This window comes from Saccopteryx leptura, chromosome 13, assembly GCF_036850995.1.
Source record: "Saccopteryx leptura isolate mSacLep1 chromosome 13, mSacLep1_pri_phased_curated, whole genome shotgun sequence".
Lineage (NCBI taxonomy): Eukaryota > Metazoa > Chordata > Mammalia > Chiroptera > Emballonuridae > Saccopteryx > Saccopteryx leptura.
The window spans coordinates 5020266-5041878 of NC_089515.1; the positions used below are offsets into that span (position 1 = coordinate 5020266).

Here is a 21613-nt window from a genome sequence, read left to right on the forward strand (position 1 = left end):
CCGCTAACATCTTGTGATGCACAGGACCGCTTCCACCACAGTCATCGGGTCCGAAATGACAGCAGTGCTGAGGCTGGGAGAGCCCGCCTCGCTGGGGCGCTGGGACGCTGGGACCGGCCCCAGGCTGAGGTCCACGGCGGTCCCAGGCATAGGGCTGAGGGCTTGCGGCAACCCCGCCAGCACGCGAGCCCTTGCCCTCCGCTGGTTTGGTTCTCCACCTGTCACAGAGGGCGGGGTGGGGGCACCCAGGTGTGTTTTCTGTGTCAGGAACTCCTACGAGATGCAGATTCTCTCCTCGGAGACTTGCAATGTATCAGAGAAGTGTGGTGAGCGGGACTTTTTCCTCTCCATCCCCGTTGTGGAAGGGAACTCAGAGTGAAGAGCGAAGGCCCTCAGGACAGCAGTGAGGGCCACCGGGCGCGTGTCCTCACAGGTCAGTCTGTGTTACTCTGGGAGCCGAAGCCCCTCCAGGCTTTGAGAGCCACGGAGCGACGCGGGCAGAGGTTTCCGGGGAAGGTCCCCCACGCGCGGGTGCGCCGTGAGCGTAAACCCGCCTGCCATTCTGTGGACGACTGGAGCAGAGGACGGATGGGGACCCTCTCCAATGGAACCGAAGTCATTTAAATGAATGTGACTCTAAATCCAGACGTCACCTCCACTAACAGGGACACTACACGTGATTGAACAAGCTTGAGGACAGGACTTTGTCAGCGTCAGGAGACTCCCTGGAGCGGTGACTGTGTAGCATGCGCTCCATCACCCTTCTGCGTGGATCCCCTGCCCCAGCCACGGGCCCCGCTTTCCAGAAGAACTGGGGTGGGGGGCCCAGCACCCCGGGGATTTGCCAGAATTCAGGAAAGATTCACCAGGTCGAGGCACTGCGCCACACTGCCATCACGCCAGTCACCTCCTGCGAAGTGGGAAAAGGCCCGTCTGTCCCGAGAGACCTTCCCCATCACGGACGTGACTGTCAGGACGGGTGTCTCCATCCAGGACCGGAACGGAGCCAGGCCACGCGGAACCCCTCTCGGCGCTCTCTCAATGAGCCAAGCTGCCCAGGGCAGGTGGGTGGAGAGAAAATGTGGAATTTTACATCTCTCTGTCGGGAAAGTATTTCAAGATCTCTTCCGTCGGAGTGATAACAACCACCTCCACTCCTCAAAGCCCCACCTTCTGGCAGAAACAGAGGGACTCTGGGAGCCGTCACAGGGAGATTTCTGCCAGATGCCCCCTGCCTTCCAGAGTCAGCCCACCAGCTACTAAGTCAGACCAAGGGCTCGGTGCTACTGCTGAGTCAAACGTATATCCAGTTCATCAACATTCCTATCACTTGACATTGGAAATCATGAGACATGAACAATTAGCAACCTGACCATGTCAGGTGCCCGGACAAAAGTTTAGCAGGAACTCGTTCCACTGGTCATTGACACTGGGCTGGAGTTTGCTGAGCTCCACAGATGATGTAAGAGGGGGAAACCTCACTTTCTGGTCAACTCCTTAGAAAAATCAGCCCAAGCAGAAATCATTGTCGGAAATGCATTAATTTCCATTTGAATCATATGTATTGAGCTCTGATGTTTACCTGACTTGAAGGGACACTGATCTTTCAAGGTGAGGCCTAGACATGTTCTGTGAAAGTGGGGGCCCCCGTAAGAGCTCCCCGCTCTCTTCCGTGAGCCATGCCCACCGTCCTTTGCCATGGAAACCAGGTCACGGGATGCACTCTGACAGCCGAATCCTTCCGGAAGCTGTGCTGCCCCTGCAGGGCTGGCGCTCTGTGTTATGGGGACCCCTCCACATCCCGAAGCCTCTAACTCACAGCGGTCAGTCTCTCTTGCCCCAGGTATATTACGTGGGCTCATGTCACATCCCGTGACGTCACATCGCTCCGACGCTGGGTACAAGAGCATGCAGCTGAGGAGTGAGACAGAGGCAGGTGGGTGGAACACAGAGCAGCCTGTGTGGCCGGAGCCTTGTGCGGGCCTCCGCAATGTCCCCTGGCACACCCTGAAGCCGCGGGTTCAAGTCCCGTGCACACGCCACGCCCTAACGGAAGAGGCGGGGAGGGAAGCTCAAGGCCACCTGCATCTGTGCTGATGACCGGTGGCAGTCTATACCCTGAGCTAGGGGAACTCCCTCCCCCCCCCCCCCGTGCCCTCTGGCGAAAGAGAGAAGGAAGCAAACAGGCATTCAGCCAGGTGACTCCTCGGCATTGGGGCAGCCCTATGATTCCATCCTCAAACGCCACCAGATGCTTCCTGAAGAACCTGGGTCTCTGGTGGTAAGGCACCCAGCACTCCCTACTCCCTGGGCTGGAGAAACCGCCTGTTCAGGTGACCCTGCGGCCAGCCCGTGGGAGCCACATCTCAGAAGTATAGGCCCCAGGGAGCCAGCGTCCACATTTCAGAGGTTTTGTGACCGGAGCCCATTTGTTCTCATCAAGGAAATGTGCCAACAAGTCCTCCTCCGAATCCTGCACACGCCTCCCCAGAGAGAGGAGTCCCGTTATGGAGGGTGAGTTTAGCTCAAGAGCAGGGTCCTGGCAGTAGGTTCCAGGACTAGGTCCGGCCCCCAGGCTCCTGGGTACCAAGGTCTGCCTGCAAGGCTTCCGGAATGTTCCCGTGAGTCCCTCCCCCACCATCTCAGACGCTGGGTCTTTCTCCTAAGATGCCTGGAGCACCCTGGGATTGAAATCAGTTCAAGGAATTTCACAATAAAGAAGTTTCAACTGCCAAAGGGCTGCGGTGGTCCCAGAGCCCGGGAGAGACAGAAGGCCACCCGAGCTGCCGTCCTCATGTGTTACAATTTGTCATACCTGTTTGCTGGCAGCAGAGCGCCGGGGAGGTCAATGCATCTACCCCGCCGGACGCACATTTACACACCGCGTGCCACAAAAACCCAATTACCATCTCCGAGCAGCAGAAGAAACACTTGGCCCAGGGAGGGGCACAGGGGGCCGTACCGGGACCCGGCTGGCCAGGCTTTGACCAACGCAGCCCCATAATCAATGTGCACCTTCCCACGAGCGGCGGCACATATTTCTCTGTGAAAAATAAGCCTGTCGTGGAAATATGCAGGACTTGGGGAAGAAAAAAAATAAAAAACATCAAGAAGACAAAAGGTCTTAAAGCAATTTCAGGGAAAGGGCAGCCAGTAGTAGTACCACACGCAGAAGAAGGCTGGAAATACCAGCCCACCAGCGCTGCCCCTCCGGTGGCCGTGCCCAGGGGCAGGGCTGCCCCTCCGCTCCCTTGCTCCGTCTTTGGAGGGGTGTCTGTGACATCCCTCAGGCACGCCGGAGGGCACTAAGGGTCCTTGATGGATCGGGCACGCCCCTGCCCGCTCCGGATCCGAGTCAATGATTTACAGTCACAGAGAAATGGGTCTGAGAGAAAGCACACAGCAGCTGGAAGCGTGGTCAGCCACAAGCCATCGCTCACCCGGACAGCGCCCATCCCAGTATCGGCAAATCGATTTATGGAGAGACGGACGACCATCCTCGGACAGCGAGATGGCTGCCCTGCAGACCGGTCCACGGATACCTCGCCCATCACAGGGGACTATCCGTCACTGGGAATTTCAAGGGGACATCCCTTTGTGACCCAGCCTGATTGCAAGACTGTCTCAGCACGAAAAAGAAAATTGCATATACATATATAATTAAAAGAGATGAGAGTGTCAGTTCTCCTTAGCACAGCTCTCCCAGACCGCTGTCCCTGTTTCCTGATGAGACAGGCTGCCGTAAAAGGATAAGTTACTAATAGAATCCCCCCCACCACACCGTCGGGACCATGGGCTCCGAGTCTCGCCTGGTACTTCTCTCATCGGACAAAGCTGGCGACCCAGGTTACCTCTGAGTCACCTGGCTCAGGAGTTTGTTCCAGGGAGGAGCGAGGAGACATGCCAGCGTACATCCATCCCTCCTCCTTTGCTGAAGTGGCCAATCTGTGAGCCACGGGGACCAAATGGCTCGGATTCAGTTCTATCAGAATGCCACAGGCCGGCCTCAGGTTCAGAAGTAACAATGCCGGCTCCCGTGAAATAAATGGGGTCTTGACCAGAATTTAGACTATCCCAGTGAAGTGTCAGATGCCCCACCATCCCGTTACAAGACCCTCGGTGACGGCCCCACCCCCTGGGAGGGCACAACCTATACCTGCTACATTTGTGTTGTCCAGGCCACCAGGTAGCTGGCCTCCAGTGGCACTGTTTAGCAGTGGGTCAGTGAGCGGCTGGGACCCCAAATGGACAGGAAGTCCGCGGGTCTGCCTACGTCTGTTTCCCACACCAGAGAGAGAAGGAGCTCCCAGAATGCCCTGCTTTCTGTCACAGTTTCATCATGTGACATGATGCCACTCACTGATGGCCAACCATAGTCAGGATTCCCAAACAACCATATGATAAAATGCCTGACCGCCTGTCCGTCTGGTGCGTAAACACCTTTCTTCAGCAAGCCTTTGTAAGACAGGCACGGGGGGACGGGGAGGAAGACACTGGTCATCGGGCTGAAGACCGCCCCAGGCACAGCCCCCTCCATAAGCATCTCTCAATGAGGAACCTTGTGCACTGAAGGGACAGACACAGGCACAGGGACAAAGGGCTGAAGGGGAGGAGCCGAGGAAAGCCGGGATGCTGGACCCGGGGGGACAGCTGACTCAGAGGAGACGGGTCACAGTGCAGGGACACCGTGTGCGGGAGGTTTTAGGGGTATTCTATAGAGCCCCGGAAGGCTAGAGAGTTAGGAACAACTGTCAGCCACCGCGGGAGAAACACCAGAGCATCCCCAGGGACGGACGTGGGTGCCCCCTGCACGCGTGCACTCCCCTGTCTGGCAGCTGGGCAGCGTGCTAGTACGTCACAACCTTTGCTTATCAAGTAGGAAGTTTCCCAAATGCTGCCCGTCCCGTCCCAATATAAGGAGAGGATTTCAAAAGAGATGATGTCAAGACACCCTAGGGCCTAGGCTTAGAGGCTGAGCCAGGGAGGTCACAGAATGGATGGGCTCATCTTCTCAAGTCGTCCTGGCTAACGCCTCACACAACCAGCAGGAGCACATGCTGTCAGGTTGCAAAGGCACCAGGTAAACCCCTGTGTGTGGCAATGTCACCGATCCTGGTTGAGCTGGTGAGGGGGGCCACACTCGGGACAGCCACCCCATGGACAGCTTCAGGACGAAGGGGTGTCTGGCTGCTCAGGGGACACTGTACCTGAATGCCGACCTGTGCCAGCCCCAGACTGTCCATCTATCCATCCACGTGGAGTGCTGCCTTTGTCCCTTACTGACTGTCTCGCAGTGGAAGTGCCCTTTCCCGTCTGCCCTCAGTTACCACCGTTTGCTAACAGTAAGTTCTTTAACAACATGAACCAGTGTGGAGGAAACTGGCCTATTGTCTTGTCCTCATGCTTGGTGGCTGGTATTTACAGTGAGTGAGTGGAGGGGTGGGGGAGGAGATGACAGAAAGGATTCCCTGGGCGACCCCTTACGTAGTGTCGTGCTAATGTAAGGAAATATTTTCCCCCTGGAAGTGAGAAGGGGTGGCGGGGGGGGGGGGGGGCAGAGAGACAGGCTTCTGCTTGCGCTCAACTGGATGCTCTGCCCATCTGGGGCGTTGCTCTGTTGCATCCAGAGCCATTCTAGTGCCTGAGGCAGAGGCCGAGGAGCCATCCCCAGCGCCCGGGCCATCTTTGCTCCAGTGGAGCCTTGGCTGCGGGAGGGGAAGAGAGAGACAGAGAGGAAGGAGAGGGGGAGGGGTGGAGAAGCAGATGAGCGCTTCTCCTGTGTGCCCTGGCCAGGAATCGAACCTGGGACTTCCACATGCCAGGCCGACTCTTTTTTTTTTTTAATAAAGTAAATTAAAAGTCAGAAAAGAAGAATGACTGCGCAGACCTCAAAATTCTCTTTCCCAGAGCCAATAATCCAAGGATTTTCTTTTTCCTATTCTGTTCACATTCTTAAAAAATATATTATTTTTTAACGAATAGGTAAGGATTTACGTTTTAGTAATTGTTAGCAACCTTTTGGCAGCCTTTACTAGCATCTTAATTCAAACATCTGACTCTAGTATGTATTCAATGTGGTAAAACCGAGTACAGTTGTACAACTGAAAGATGCTCACTCGTTTCCACCTGTTACTGGTAAAGCAATTCATCATCAGAGAAGGGCTAACTGTACTGGTCACCCTCCTCTTAGGACGCTCACCTTTGGTTAAAAGTTAAGGCAGCATCCACCAACGTCCAAGGCATAGGGTTACACGGTCAGTTCCATGAGGAAATCGATGTAGACTGCTCACAACAACTAGGGGATATTTCAAAATGAGTATGAAGTGATGAAAAAAAAAAAAAAAGAACCACTTGTTTTTCTTTTTTATTAAACAAGAACGTCAGAAAAGCAAACGACAAGGCAAAGAAATTTGTGCGATTATGCAAATGAGGTGCAAAACCAACTTTTATTTCATTGGTGAAAATGTGCTAGACAGAAGGCTGGAAGTGCTGGGGTATCTGTGTGTTCCCCAAATCCCTCATTTCTGTGAGCAGTGTAGTTCTCGCCGAGGTGAACATGGAGACTCCTCTATGGGCCGGACACGACGCCCTGAGCAAGAGCCTGTGAGATCCTTGGGGGCACACGTGACTAGAGAAGACGGTGGTTGCTAAGACCACTCAGCTGTCCATCAACTAGAAAGAGCTTCTGTCCCAGAAATGACAGCTCTAGAGGTTTACAGCGTGAGCTCGGGGGTTAGACTGGCCCCTGGTGACACCAGAGGGCACACACAAGAAGTTCATGGCTTCCTGGTCTGGGTGGTAAGACCTAGTCGGTGTGTGGGGGGGAGGGGGAGGCCTCTCTGTTCACGTCAGGACAGGCGGGGGCTCTTCGGAGCATCTTGGACTCACAGTTCTGGGCTGGAGCTCAGAGGGGCTGGGCTGCCTTGCACGTTAGCTCCAGCCCCGGGGCCCTAGGGAGAGGCCAGTTGCCACGCTGGGAAGGGGAATGCCCACTTTAAAATGAGAAGAGCAGACAAGGTGACAGCCAAGTCCCTGACCTGGGGCTACACCCCTAGGGCCTACAGGACCCACTACAACCACCTTAAAACCAACAATCAGGTGTTTTTCTCCTTTTAACATCAGTGACAATGCACTTGGTGGCCAACGGTTTGGAGCTGCGTGCTCTCTGGTGGGGCTAGGGACAGCAGCATACTGCAGTTAAATAGTGATGGATCCCTTCTAATGCTAATGGATGATCTCTGGGGCTCACTATGAGTGTGGCATCAGACAGGCTTACTGCATCTATGTCACTCTTGTTGGTGATCTGGTCCCTTTTCGTACTTGAGAAATAACTATGAGCAGAGACCATAACGGGGGCTGGAGTCTTTCTGATTCACCCTCACAATGGACAAGAGTTTAAAAGATGGTTCCCTGGTCCTGGCGCAGATGGCACTTAGACGAGCCCCGGGCAACAGACCAGTGTTTGTACTCCGGAGAGCCGTAGACAAGATAGACGGAGGACGAGGCGGCAGCCAGGCAGACACGGCAGGGGGCTCTTCTGCAGTGGGGTCTGGGAGCAGAGCCCGACGGAGTCAGCGGGTCCCTGCCTAGCTCTCACGTTGGACACGCCATCGTCACACTGGTGGCCAGGGTGCTGGACGCATGCTTTGGGGTTATTTTTGTTTTGTTTTGTTCTCTGACTGCAGTGGTCATTTACTTGCCAGAGCCTACCAGGACAACGGGATAGGTCTTCGGGGTGTGCGTCCATAGTACTGAGTGCCCGTCTATTTCTGGTGTTTTAAATAGGATGGTGGTTCTATAGTCTCTGATGAGGTACCTACTGTGTGAAACAGTGGTGAGGGAAGGATTTAAAGTTAGGACCCATCATTTCTATGTTCAAAGTGTTAAAAGCTAGTAAGTACAAATTACTAATATTGGACACTATTGGAATGAGATCCATGTATACATGCCTAAATACACACACACACACACACATACACATACACACACACGCACATATGGTATGTAACATGTCCCTATATATGCACATGGTATATAACATAGAGGCCTAGTTGTATACATACATTTGTTTTGATGAATAAATTATTAACAACATAAAAAAGAAAACGGAGCAGCCACATTCTGCTGGACCAGCAGGAAGAGGATTGGAGATCAGCTCATCTGTTCCATTTCAACTCAGTAAACAAAGCCAGCATGTTCTGAGCCGAACACAGCTCTAAATGTACCATGGATGTCAAGCGAATTAACCGTGGTGCATCCATCCATGAGTCCAGAGACAGACTCAAGAGAAAGAAGAATCCGCAATGCCACACGGGCCGGGCGTGACCCGTGGAGAGAACCCACCGGGAGGCGTGTGGACCAGACAAAGGGACGTGCAGGCATGGCTGTGTCAGACAAGCCACAGGACGGGGAGGCGACATGGGACCTCGGTGGAAAGTGATTTACCCACAGTGGCGGAAACGTGAGCTAGCCAGAGCCAGAGCCAGGTAGTGCCAGGTGGTGCCAGGGGACTGTGCCACTTAGTTCAGAGGGAATTAAAAACGGACACCTCTGCTCCGGTGCAGCCCACTGAGCCACACCGCCATTGGCACGGCCGGAGACATCAGAGATCTTAGGTTTTCCTCCCGAGACGCCTGCTTGGGAGCCAGAGCCACCTCTTGTGAACTTTTCCCTGCTACACCCAGGGGACTGGAGAAAGGGATGTTTTAAAATCATTTCCCGTAAGTGAACTTGAGGCATCGGCCACAGCATGCTGAGGACACCGGGGCCGAGCCCGAGTGTCCACAGGAAGCTCAGGAGCAGCAGCAGCGGCCAGGGCCGAGGGGACGGTCCTCTGCAGTCTGCGGGCGCGAGCGGAGCGCCGTCATGCAGAGCCCAGCAGAGGCCGGGGACGGCGCGGCGTGGCCAAAGACCGGGGCACACTAGTAGTTCTGTGAATCGTCCTGCAGGACGTGGGCGGTGCCACCGGCAGCTTCCCGGGTGCTGCTGGGCCTAAGAGCCCGGAGGTTGCAGGGAGCTGGGCAAACCCCCAGCAGAATCCTAGGGGACAGTGAGACATGGAGCCCAGAGCTGGGACAGGAACAAGCCCCCTGCCCGTGGGACTGGAGGGGTCTGGGCGAGGACCAGGGGACCGGTCTGCGGAGGCAGGTCCACCCTGCACAGGCCAGGAGCGCTGCCCCCGAGGCAGCTCAGAAGCACCGTCACGCAGAAAGCGACACTGGGCCCCGGGAAAAGTGAACGGGATAGAGGGGTCTCCCTCAGCACAGCGCAGGAGCCAGGGCCTGGAGAGCACCCGTCACCCTCTGCGGGGTCTGACTGCAGGCTCTTCCCGAAACGGACGCAGGGAGCGAAGTGCCAGGGCCGAGTCCCGACTCCGGTGTGTGCTCTGCAGGAAATGCGCCTGACTCTCCTCCGATCCAGCCAGGCACAGAGACGGAGCCGGGCACATAGACAGAGACGGAGCCGGGCACAGAGACGGAGCCGGGCACAGAGACGGAGACAGGCACAGAGACAGAGACGGAGCCGGGCTCAGAGACAACAGAGACGGAACCAGGCACAGAGCCGGAGCCGGGCACAGAGACAGAGCCGGGCACAGAGACGGAGCCGGGCACAGAGACAGAGACGGAGCTGGGCACAGAGACGGAGCCAGGCACAGAGACAGAGACGGAGCCGGGCACAGAGACAGAGCCGGGCACAGAGACGGAGCCGGGCACAGAGACGACAGAGACGGAGCCGGGCACAGAGACAGAGACGGAGCCAGGCACAGAGACAGAGATGGAGCAGGGCTCAGAGACGACAGAGACAGAGCCGGGCTCAGAGACGGAGCCGGGCTCAGAGACGACAGAGACGGAGCCGGGCTCAGAGACAGAGACGGAGCAGGGCTCAGAGACGACAGAGACGGAGCCGGGCACAGAGACAGAGACGGAGCAGGGCTCAGAGACAGAGACGGAGCAGGGCTCAGAGACGACAGAGACAGAGCCGGGCTCAGAGACGGAGCCGGGCACAGAGACGACAGAGACGGAGCCGGGCTCAGAGACAGAGACGGAGCCGGGCACAGAGACAGAGACGGAGCCGGGCTCAGAGACAGAGACGGAGCCGGGCACAGAGATAGAGACGGAGCCGGGCTCAGAGACAGAGACGGAGCCGGGCACAGAGATGAAGCTGAGCATGTTCTGCCTGGAGCGCATACAACACGCCGCCCGGGAGAGCCCCGTCTGTCTTCGGCCAGGAGTGGGCCGCTGTGGGGGGAGAGGGGGAAGGACAGCAGCCCTGCCCTACGCAGAGCAGCCAGCTCGGGGCACGGGGCTCATGCCCAGAGGGAACCTGTCTTTTAGGGCTCAGTGCTCACTCCTTAATTCGGGCAATTTCATCGGGCGACCGCCATGAGGCAGGCCCCGCGGCAGGAGCTGGGAGCACAGATGGCAGGGTCCCCGGTCACAGCACCCACTTTTGAGGGGATGGAGGCAGAAGAATGTGGGGACAAGCAACTGTTTGTGGTGAGCGCAGAGAAGGGAGAAAGGGGTGGTGATGGGGGGGTGTCTTGGAAGGTGGCTAGAGAATGAGGAGGTCACGTGCCCTGGGGCCTGGGGGACAAGAGGGACAAGGAGTGGCAGGCCTTCCCACGAGCCAGGACAGCAGTTTCAGGCAGGGGGAGGGAGTGACAGCCATGAAGACAGCACCCACGCCTTCAGCAATGGTGGCCACACCACCTACCAGGCAGCACGCGGGGCGCCTGTCCCCACGCCCGGTGTCATTTGGAGATCAGTGGTTAAACCCAGAGGGGGACGCTCCCCTCCACCAGGCAGCCCCCCAGGCACTCTCTGGACAGCTAGCTGGTTAAACAGGGAGGAGGCTGTGCACAGAAGAGTCAGAATGGCCAAGAGTGGGCACTAGCGGCTGTTGTCCAAGTCAAGGCCTCCGCTCTGACCAGGAGCTTCCTTCTGGACATCTGGCTGTTAAGGCTGAAGGGACCTTCACTTGGTGACAGCCAGAGCTGGCCACACTATGAACCCTCGGACATTACCCTTCCTAGCCAGCTCTCTGCTTTGCATTCAACCAGGTGACTAGTGATAGCCCTGGCCACTGTGAGAAAGTCCCCCAGCAGAAATCAGGGTGCAGAACAATCCACGGCCTTCCCACTGAGGGGCGGGGCACCCCACTCCGCAGTCTGCGGGCTGGTGCATATGCCTCACCCCAAAGCCAGCACATGGCACCGTGGGAGTTATAGCAGGGGAGGGAGGGGCTCGGGACACCCCGCTGGCCCTGCTGCGGGCACTTCCCATCACACATTCACCCCGTCTGCCACACACACACCCCTCCACGGAAACACTGGCTCCTGGTTAAGGCCTCTCCGTAGGAGAAGCACAACGAGGAAAGCCAGTCAGCTCGGCAGAAAAAGGACGAGCCAGCCCGTGAACGAGGACTCAGATTAGACTCCTCTCAACGCAGCCGCTTGATGGGAAGTCGGTCATGACAGGGAGCCGGAATTCAGTCATGACAGGCCCCAGCCTCGGAAATGCTAGCACCCGCCTTCCGCCCTCCACCCTCCGAGCTCCCAGCCTGGCTGGGACTCTTGAAATAAAGGGCCCGGATCTGCGGGCAGCCTTGCAGTCCTCACCCAGTCCCTGGACAGAGTGACCTCGTGTACCTCACAGACCACACTGGAGACACTCGCTCGCCGGTTCAAGGGCGAGCTTCTCATTTTCCTTGTTGGATAGCCAAGTCGAAGAATTCTTTCATAGGCATTTCTCTTGATCACCATTAGCTCTTGGTATCATTATGAAATTGATGGCCAAGTGATAAGAAGGATGAAATCATGTTTGAATTCCATTTGGTAGGTTAGAAACCTTTTTCACTGGCTGTTTTTTTGTTTTTTGTTTTTTTTTGGGGGGGGGAGGAGCATCCTGACCTAATCCAGTGAGATGGTCCGGGCGTTAATAATTATAACCCTTGAAGGGAAGGAGACGGAGGCCTAAAGAGGACAGGAGCCCCTCGGCCCCCCAACGCCAGGGGGAAGCCAGGATGGAACCCCGTCTGTCCACAGCCTCAGATGGCAGAACACAGGGCTGTGCTCACAAATGCAGCACGTCCTGCGATGGGCGCTTGTCCCAGCTGTCCCTCAGAGGACCTGGGCCTCCACGATGGCACGTTCTAGATGAGCAGGACCTGAGCTCATGGGCTTTGCCTCCGCCTCCTATCAGCGGCAGCACAACTCAGTGAGGCCCTTGGAAATGAGGGGAAACCACTAATCCTCATTCTGGGAGCAAGGGGCAACTGGCCATAAACGCCTTGACAATATTTTTAATTTTTTCCCCCATCTCGTTACCGTCTTTGACAATAAGAAAAATGGAACAGCGGGTTTAACAGATAAAACGGTCCATTAGACGGGTCTTGAACTTGTTTGGAGAGCTCCAGATAATGCAGCTTGGCTGTTTTGTCTCTCCAAAATGTCAAAATTTGTCTAGGATTAATGGTCCTCTAAATCAATAGGACTTCATGTTTATAAATGGTTTACGGTTCCGCTGGATATAAAACGTTATGAGCTCATGCATTCTCATCACTGCTGAACCTTTACTGAAATCTACTGACATTTAGTCTGGCATCCAGAACAGACATGGAAGGAGCCCAGGGCGGAATTCTCTGGAAGCTCTGTGTGACACAGAGTGAGAGTCAAGCAACCAGGGGTGTGGGGCAGGTAGGCAGAAGGGAGTCGAGGCTCTGGGTCCTCGCCCAAGGTCAAGGGGACAGTGAAGAGCTAGTGGAGGTGAGAGGATCAGCTGTGGTCCTTCCAAAGCCAAGAAGAGAAGGGGGGACTCTCGGCACGTAGAGTGCTGTGAAGAAATTTCCCAAGAAAGAGCGTATGCTTTAAATAATCGGTCTTGAATCCTGTCATTCTAACACAAACATGACCACTACGGTCAAATGTCTTCCCACGTGGCTACCTGTTTGCAGGCTGTGGCTCCAGTGATGTTAATTACAATTCGGGTAATTTTCAAACACTGTCTCGGCCTGAAAAGCCTCTGGTAACGAGGGAGTAACAGCAGACGGCGCGGACGTCCTGGACACACCGCTCTTCCTGATGTGGGTCCTGTGGTGGTTGTCCCTGAAAAGCCTCTGGTAACGAGGGAGTAACAGCAGACGGCGCCAATGTCCTGGACACACACCGCTCTTCCTGACGTTGGGTCCTGTGGTGGTTGTCCCTGTTCCTGTTTCGGGTGGGCGGATCAGATTTCACAAAGAGAAAGTAACGTGTGGTGTGGCTGGGCCATCTTGTCGTGGTGCAAACACTGTCAAGCACGCATCAGGAGACTAGCTTGCGCAGTCTGCTGGGCGCCTGGGCTGTATGGCGTGGCCCGTCACTCCTGAGCTACACACTTGCTTTGAAATACAGTCGACCCTAAACAGCACAGGTTTGACCTTATAAGCAGATTTTTTTTTTCCTGCTTATGCTATGGATACTAATACCATAAAGGTATTTTCTCTTCCTTAGGATTTTCTTGAAAGCATTTTCTTTTCTCTAGCTGACGTTATTTTAAGAACACTGCATCTAATACATATAACACCTGACCTATGCGTTCAGGGACCATTTCTGTTATCAATAAGGCTTCCAATCAACAGCAGGCTATTAGTCATTCGGGTGTGGGGGAGTCAAGAGTTGTATGCAGATTTTCAACTGTGGGGGTAGGGGGGTGGGGATTCCAACCCCCACGTTGTTCAAGGGTCAGGTGTCGTTCACAGTGATACTGAGCTAACCCACAGTACAGCCAATTGCTGAATATGGAGCCATACAATTATAGAAGAAACCCAATGTGAAGGATCATTACCCTGGTAGGATGTCAGCCGATTTTGTGCCACTGAGGGAGGGAATCTTGACATATGCACTAACCAGCTTCCTCTCCCTTCTTTCTAGCGTGGAGCTGGACTTCAAGCAGCAGGAGGACAAGCTCCAGCCTGTCCTGAAGAATCTCCACCCCTTTGAGGACACTCAGGTCGCCCCCTCGCCTTACTCGCAGGAGACTTGCTCCTCGACTCCCAAGCAAAAATCCAAAACTGAATCTAAAAAGCACGGAAGATGGAAACTCTGGTTCCTTTAAGACTCGTGGCGTCTGGAGTCTAAAGGCTGTCTGGAAAACCCACTGGAGTTTTACCACCCATCCTCTTCCACAACGAACGGATCACGTGAACTGCACGGCCGAGGCCGGTGCCGACCCAGCTCTCATCCGCTTACCAAAAAAGGCCTTTGTCCCAACCAAGAAGTGAACAGACAGCAAGGCACTTGGCGTTACCACGTGCCACTGTCGTTCGCGGTTTGCGGATGTGGGATGGAAAACCGGACGTGAAGCTCCACGTCGTCCAAGGGGCCAAGTAAAACAATTCTGCCCCCACCCCAGATCGGCAAGCATTATGTGGCCAGCCCGCAAAACGGCAGGCTTGTCACTCTGTACACAGCGAAATATCATAATTATTTTCCAGCCTTTATTTTATTTTTTTAATAAGAAAAAACAAACAAACAGCAAGCCTTATGTTTGCAAAGGACTTCATTTTTACGTTCCATTTTGCAAATAAGCCGGGGGCAAGTGCAGTTGTCAGCACATCAAATTCTGGAGAAAGCACAATTTTTTTCAAGTGGTCGGAGACCATGAATAATCTCTAAATAATGTGACTCAATGTATATTTGCCTTCATGTGCTGAGGCGCACTAAGCCAAGTGGCCACATCTCCGTGTCACGCCGACGTGTCAAATCTAGCATTCTCCACATCTCCAGACCCGCGACGTGTTTACTGCTCAGTTTCCAAATGTCCAGCAGCCAGGAGTCCCCCAAAGTCAGGACATGCCTTTAATCACTGCAAGTCGACAGGGTCAGAGCTATTGAACACTAAGCTTTCTTAGATCTCATTTTTAATCTTTTGATACCCAAAGGCCAGATGATAAATTCTGGCAAGAATTAGAAAAAATACCCATAGAGATACACAATGGATAACTCAGTCACCAATAAATCACAGGCAGTCTCCACCGCCATGGGAAAGTGTTTCTGTGGATCCATCTCTGAGACATTGTTGATCTCCAAAAGCGCAGGCAGATGTTGTATACCATTTGTTATGCTTTGTAGCAACTGTGGAAGACCCGACCATCCCAAAGAGAAACAGTGTTTCTAGTTTAGTGGCTACCATCAATCACATGTAGTATCACCGACACTTAAACCTATTAGGTAAGTTGTACAAAATGACCTAAGGGGAAAGCTGTGAATCAAATGTTTTTAGGTATTTTTTAAATAAACAGTGACAGTACAGCTCTCTTTTGATTACACATTCAATATAAATCTTAGTTCCTTTATTTTTTCACTTATTCGTTTGCAAGCCTCCTTTTTAGATACCCAAATCCCCAGATCTGTCGATGACTTTGTGTTATTAATGTTGGCTTTTCACAATAGGAAGTAGGGATCTTCTTTTGCCTTTTTTTTTTTTTTGTACAACTTAAATTTTGAAGAGTTTGTGAACATACGAGAACACCTAGTCTTCGACTTCCTGTCCAACAGTCTACTCTCGAACCTCGTGTGAACATACACACGTCATGGATTTGATGGCAGAAAACGAGGGGCTCCCCTTAGAAGGACCTCTACCTGCACTGGTGAGATTGGAGCTGTTTCTTGCCTTGCATTTTCCTCCCGACTCAAGAGCAAAATCTCCTTTAGTTCTAAGCGTTTTTGATTCCACAAGGACCTAGTAGAGATCAGACCTAAACTTTGAAATCAATGAAATGGGTCTATCATGTCAACATCCTTTGGGGGCTACTCAAGCTCTACCACAGATGTATGCTTTAATTCAAAGAAGAAAAACAAAGTCACATCTTTTTGTGGAAAACAATGGCCAAGGATACCAATCCTGGGATTTCAGTAAACAGAATTGAGTATTTTTGTGCAAAAGGACAAACAAGATGATCCCGTACCATGAAGGAAGTGCAATTGTGTCATGTAAGACATAAAATCTAAAATAATATATATATGTGTGTTTCACGTATTTTATACTGTTTTTAACTAACGTTATAAAAATGTTTGCAACAAGTGATCCATCCTTGTGTTTTAAGAATTCCCAACTATCTCAGTAATTGAAATAAGAGTATGAACAGCTTTCTAATTAGTTCTATAAATCTGTCTACACGAGAGGACATCCTAGCAAGCAAAATAACGTCCCTGTTTGAAAACAGTCTAGACTAAATAAAAATAATAATAATTAATTAAAATTTTGAGAGTTGAAAGGAGACAGAAGACACACTCATTCCTATTTAAAAATAAAACTGTCTTCAGAATAGAAAAAAATATATATGTTTTCAGTCATTTCATAGTTTCAGTGCAATGTCTCACAAACAGAGGAGGATGCTTCTAGCAGAAAGAGCTCGGTCAAACCTTCGATACAAAAGCCACGGTGAAAAGGACAGTGTCCCCTCATCTGTGGATGTACCCATGGCATCACGTGTAGAGGTCCAATTATTATACTTGTCACTAAGTTCTTTATTAATTTTTAAATAAAAAAAAAGAAAGATAATGTTTCGTGTGGCTATGAAACTTCTTTTCTGGTCTCAGTGAAGGTGGGAAAAAAGAGACGTCATCTAAGAAAGTAGTGATTAAGGAAGGACATTAGGCTGAAAAGCACCTCCCTGAGATCCCCCGACCGCTGTGAGGAGTGGGCCCTGCCCACTGGCCGGGCCTGGCTGAGGACAGTGTGTGGCTCAACCCCGGCTAGGACTCAGTTTACCAGTCCTTGTACCAGGACAGGGGCTACATCCTCCAGGAGCACAGGGGGACTTTCTGAGGACCCAGGGCACCCACTCACTATAAAGGCTCACTGCAGGGTCGGTAACGGATGTGCAATTGTTAAAAAAAATCTCAGACAGACAACTGAACTCTGTGTTTCTGGGGGAAATCCCGCCATGGCCTTCCAGAGACGGCTTCTCTCTAGACCACCCATTCACCAGGTCCAGCCCCAGGGGGTCAGCCACCTCCTTCTCTTCTGCCTCCCCCTCCTCTCCCCAGCAGCCCAACTCTCCCCCTGGAGACTAGCCCAATCCTCACCCCTCCCCCTGGAAGGCCAGGAGAGGACAGACCCCCACCCTCTTCCCTGTCCACGGGTCAGGGTGGGGGACCACTGTCGGCTGGGCCGGAAGGCTCCTCCTCTACTCCTCAGGGAAAGAAGGGATGAGTGCCACACCCATGCGGACGGGGTGTGAGACCCAGTGCAGCCCCCCAGCAGCTGGAGGCCACTCGGAACCACGCTCCGTCATCACCTGGGAGCCACCTCAGAAGTCCCCTCTTATAAGCCACCAGATAACAAAGGACAGCATGCCACGTGGGTGTCCCCCCCCCATCACTCTGACAGGTGCCACCGGCCTCCAGAAGAGGTGCCAGGACCTGTGTCCCTGCTCCTTGGACCCTGGACCCTCCCCCAGCTCCAGCAGAGCGTCCATAAGGGAGACACCCAAGGCCTATCTTGGAAAGGGCCTAGGAAGTTGGCAGCATCCCACGAGGCGGCCAGGCTGCCCATTGGCACGGAGATGTGCAGTATGGTAGACACGGTCCAGCACCAGGCCGAGCCCGGTCTCAGACGGGAACAGGGAGCCTGTCTTGCCGTGCCGCTCTCCCTGGGGAGCTGTCCTCAGTGTGGCACAGAGACGCACAGATCTCCAGCATCACACAGATCACACAGCACCCCACGGACGCCCCTGCCTCTTCCCTTTCACGGGAGATGGTGAGAACAGGAAGCACGCAGGAACCCGGGCATGGGCTTCTCCACCCCTCACCCCTGGGACAGGGGACAGCACAGGACGTCCCCATGCCTACACTGGGGGGGCTGAGTTTTCAGGAGCGTGCATATCAGCAAGTAAAATGGGACCCGCTCACAGAGCCAGGCCACTTTGGGGGGGGTCACCTCTGACAGGAGCAGCTTTGCACTTGGAAATACCTTCCTTTTCCTTAAAAACGATTCTCTACCACGGGCACATCTGGAACGGGAAAAGTACAACCGACTTACTTACTGAAAAGCGCTGTATAACTCAGAAATACCATTCCACTTAGTGAATTAGCGTGAACTAATCATGCCTTAATGGGCAGCATACATTTTGGCAGATGAGAGGGTCACGTGAAAGCCGTCTATTGCCTTTTAAGTAGCTCAATAATTAACTTAAGATACCTCTGCGGCTCTGTATGAATATGCAAGCATGGCAGCTGGTTTTACCCGGGTAACGAGGGGGTTTTTATTTCCTCTGCAGTAAATCCACAGTCAGGGGCCATTCTTAGGGGGGGAAAGGGAGAAAGCCAGGGCCTCATGAATATGAAGAAGGCAGGGAAACCTGCTGTACCCACGCCGAATAAAAATGAATGTATGAAGTCATCCCCGCTGACAGGTGCACCTGTGTGAGAACGACTGTGGGATATCCACGTGTTCCAAGTAGACTTATGACCAAATAGATGCCTTTGGAGGCACTGCGGCTGGCAGGCGTGTAGAAAGCCCAGACGCCGAGGCCGCCCACTTGAAACTTTTTATAACATATTGCTTTCTTTTGCAACTAAAATTAAGGGTAGCATTTTTTTTTTCTTTTTTGGTAAAAACACATCCCCGTTCACAAAATCCATTAGACGACACTGTCGCGAAATGAAACATGCGTGCCAGGAGACAGCACACACCTTGGCGGGAATATTTGATGACAAGTCTGAGGACACGGGCTCCACTCACGGAAAGACCATGACTAGCGCACGCTTTCCCGAGTAAAGAAGCACGTGGGTGCCGCACGAATCATGTGGGCTCCAGGACAGCGCTGGGCTTCCCAGAATGGCGTCTTCCCCACCAGTGGCGCTGCTGTCACAATGACACCCCCCCCAATCAGGGTCCTCAGCAGCTGGTGTTCAGAGTGGAAGCAAAGTCACTCCCGTTACTTGAGTCGAGTGAGTTAGGAGGTCCAGGGTCATAAGACAAGGGTGTGTGGGGGATCCAGGCAGTAAGGTCCCCTTCCCTAAATTCGGCTTCTGAGCACCGTCCACAGACTCTGTCTTCAGAAAAGACCCACATTTTTTGTTGTTTGTTTTTAGTGCATTGGTAACTTCCCGTCTTCGTGTGCATCCCAGCCATGGAGAACCCTGTACAAGTCCTGCTCACTCAGTTACATTTTTAAAGGACTAAGTCACAGAAGGCAAAGCAGATCGCTCAGAAGCAGCAGCTGAGGTCACAGACGGAATGTCCCTGTGTCTTATGCACCTCATCGGCTATCCACCCAGCTCAGCAAGTGAGCACTTATTCCAGCAAAGACAGCCGGTGGGGGGAGAGGGGTGCCCGGTCACCCACCCAACCACTGCTCAGGCCACCTGCCCACAAGACAGAAACACCTAACCCACCGTGGCCACCTGCTCAGAATTTACCCAAAGACTAGGAATGCTGCCTAATGCTGAGACCTAGAAACCTTTTCACACAGGGAGAGAAAAACAACATCTGAAATCAGACAATATAAAACAGGAAGCCCTTCACCCCAGAAAGTCAGACAACACTGAAGGAAGATAAGACAGTTTTCTCAGTCGGGTGGCAAGATTCCCGCAAGCCTTCTTCTCTGTGGCACGGGCCTGTGATAGGCACCCACCCCATCTACGATCCCATACCTGCCAAACAGGAGTTTCCTGCATTAAAAAAAAAAGAAGTATAATCCTTAGGATCGTGGCCCATTTTTATTCTAAGCGTGAGAGGCATTCCAATAGCCCATTCCAGATACAGTGTTGGAAGATATGAAATAACCTAAAATGATCAATAAACAACCAATGGCAAAGAGTTTTATGAAACAACAGGTGCAGAGAAAAGGTGAGGCGTGTCGTGTATGCCACAGCCCAGCCAAGGACGTGCAGTGTGCTCCATTCCCCTGTCCCATGTGACCAGACAGGGACTCGGTCAGACCGCAGCAGCAGTCCCCAGGACTCACGCCCATGGAGGAAGAGGTCACATGCTTAGTATCCCTGCTGACAGTGTCACAAAGCCCATCACTAAGGGAAGTCCATGCATTCAGCGCAGGACCCATCACTTTATTAAGTCCCTTTGTAGTGATTACCCAGAATGCATCAGCGGGTTCACAGCTCCACCATTCCCATCCCCTGTACGCAGAAGTGGGACTCAAATACAATAATTTAACAACTGGTTCTCTGCCCTAATGACCATTTTAAATATGTATCATATATATATATGAAAAGATATACTGAAAGGTAGTTTATTATTTCATGCATTTAATACTGAAAGAATAAGGACCATAAAAGAGGTACAAAAAACTAGATTCGGTTATAAGAAAGAGTTTTAACATATTAAGGAAAAAAAATCAAATAATATCTGAACAAACAACAAAACTGTTAAGATATTTCTAATGACAGCCTGTCACCCCCTGGTTGTCTGGCACTGTTTCTCTTTACGTTATGTCTGTTCACTGAAGTGACAGACGTGAGGGAATTAAAAGGTGATTTTCATCAAAGGTCCAATGAGTGCTATGAAATGAATAAATAAATATTACAAGCAGAGTTCTGTCTTTTTTTTTTTTTTTTTTTTTTTTTACCTACGACGGAATGAACACGACTACGGGCACTTAGAATACGCTGCTGCGCAGCTGAACGTTAAAAAGGAGTCAGGAATGTCAACTTGTGATTCCCACACTGGGCGGCTGCCCAGACGCCCACCTCAGAGAGAACCCTGATGACGAGGGCCATTTTAGCAACCAGTTCTCAAGAACTCAAGAAAAACTAGCTATTGGTTCTGCCTGACTGGTGCGAACCAGGTGAATCCCACCACTGCCTTTATGCAAACACCACGTAGCCAGCGCGTGAGGGCTGAAAGGTCTGTGATGTGCTGTTAGCGCTGTCCCAGCACGGGTCTGCCATCCAGAGCCTGGGCGGGTTCCGCTCCACAAGGCCCGCTGATGAAGTTTTCCATCCACCTTGTCAGAGACACTTCTCCGCTCCCCCGTCTGCCTCTCATCTGAATTCACAGAGCAACAGCACTGACATTAGGAAGCCCAGGCGTGAATCTACATCTGAGCCCAAGGTCGAGCCCAAGGTCGAGCACAGCCCGCAGGGGCGCTCCTCACACCTCAGCGGCCACCACAGAGGGACGCAGGTCTGCGGTGGCCGCCGGATCCTTCCTCACAACTCTAATTTTAAGTGGCACATGCCCATCCTGGAAACATCTTGAGGCTGCCATTGCTCATTAAACAATTATAGCTTATTCAGATTTTTTTTTTTTTTTTTTTTTTAGATTTCTTCTTCCAGCCTAGTTAGTTTTGCAAATGGAACTTCTGGGCTCCTTTTATACATAGTGGTGATGTGGGAAGTGGAAGGAATTAGCTTAGGACCTAAACCCACTTTATGCTTCTGGAGACCTCTTCCGCTGGACGTCGGGCCGGTGGGACATGGGTCCAGACGACTCAGTAAGAACGAGAGCACAGCTGGGCAAGACCAAGTGTGGGCCCTCGCTGCCATAACGCATCTCAGAAAGTGTTAGTACTGTTCCTAAGGATGTTCCTCGCAACACCTAGCTTCCTCCAAGCCCTTCAGGGAGTGGGCACCCAGCCCTTGGGCTGACCTTTCTACCTCCCGGAGATC

At 52.7% G+C, this 21613-nt stretch overlaps 2 protein-coding genes across 3 annotated transcripts in view; one reads left to right on the top strand and one right to left on the bottom strand.

Moving 5' to 3' along the window:
• The window catches only part of INSYN2A (inhibitory synaptic factor 2A), a 60894-nt gene extending 44423 nt beyond the window's left edge, over positions 1 to 16471 (top strand). The window contains exon 4 of the mRNA XM_066354971.1: positions 13910 to 16471. Within this exon, the coding sequence (XP_066211068.1) occupies positions 13910 to 14093 (184 nt within the window). The 3' untranslated portion in view covers positions 14094 to 16471. The remainder of the gene's footprint in view (positions 1 to 13909) is intronic.
• LOC136384597 (dedicator of cytokinesis protein 1) overlaps positions 1 to 21613 on the bottom strand; it is a 432442-nt gene that overhangs the window by 239105 nt on the left and 171724 nt on the right. The gene's annotated exons all lie outside the window — the stretch shown is intronic.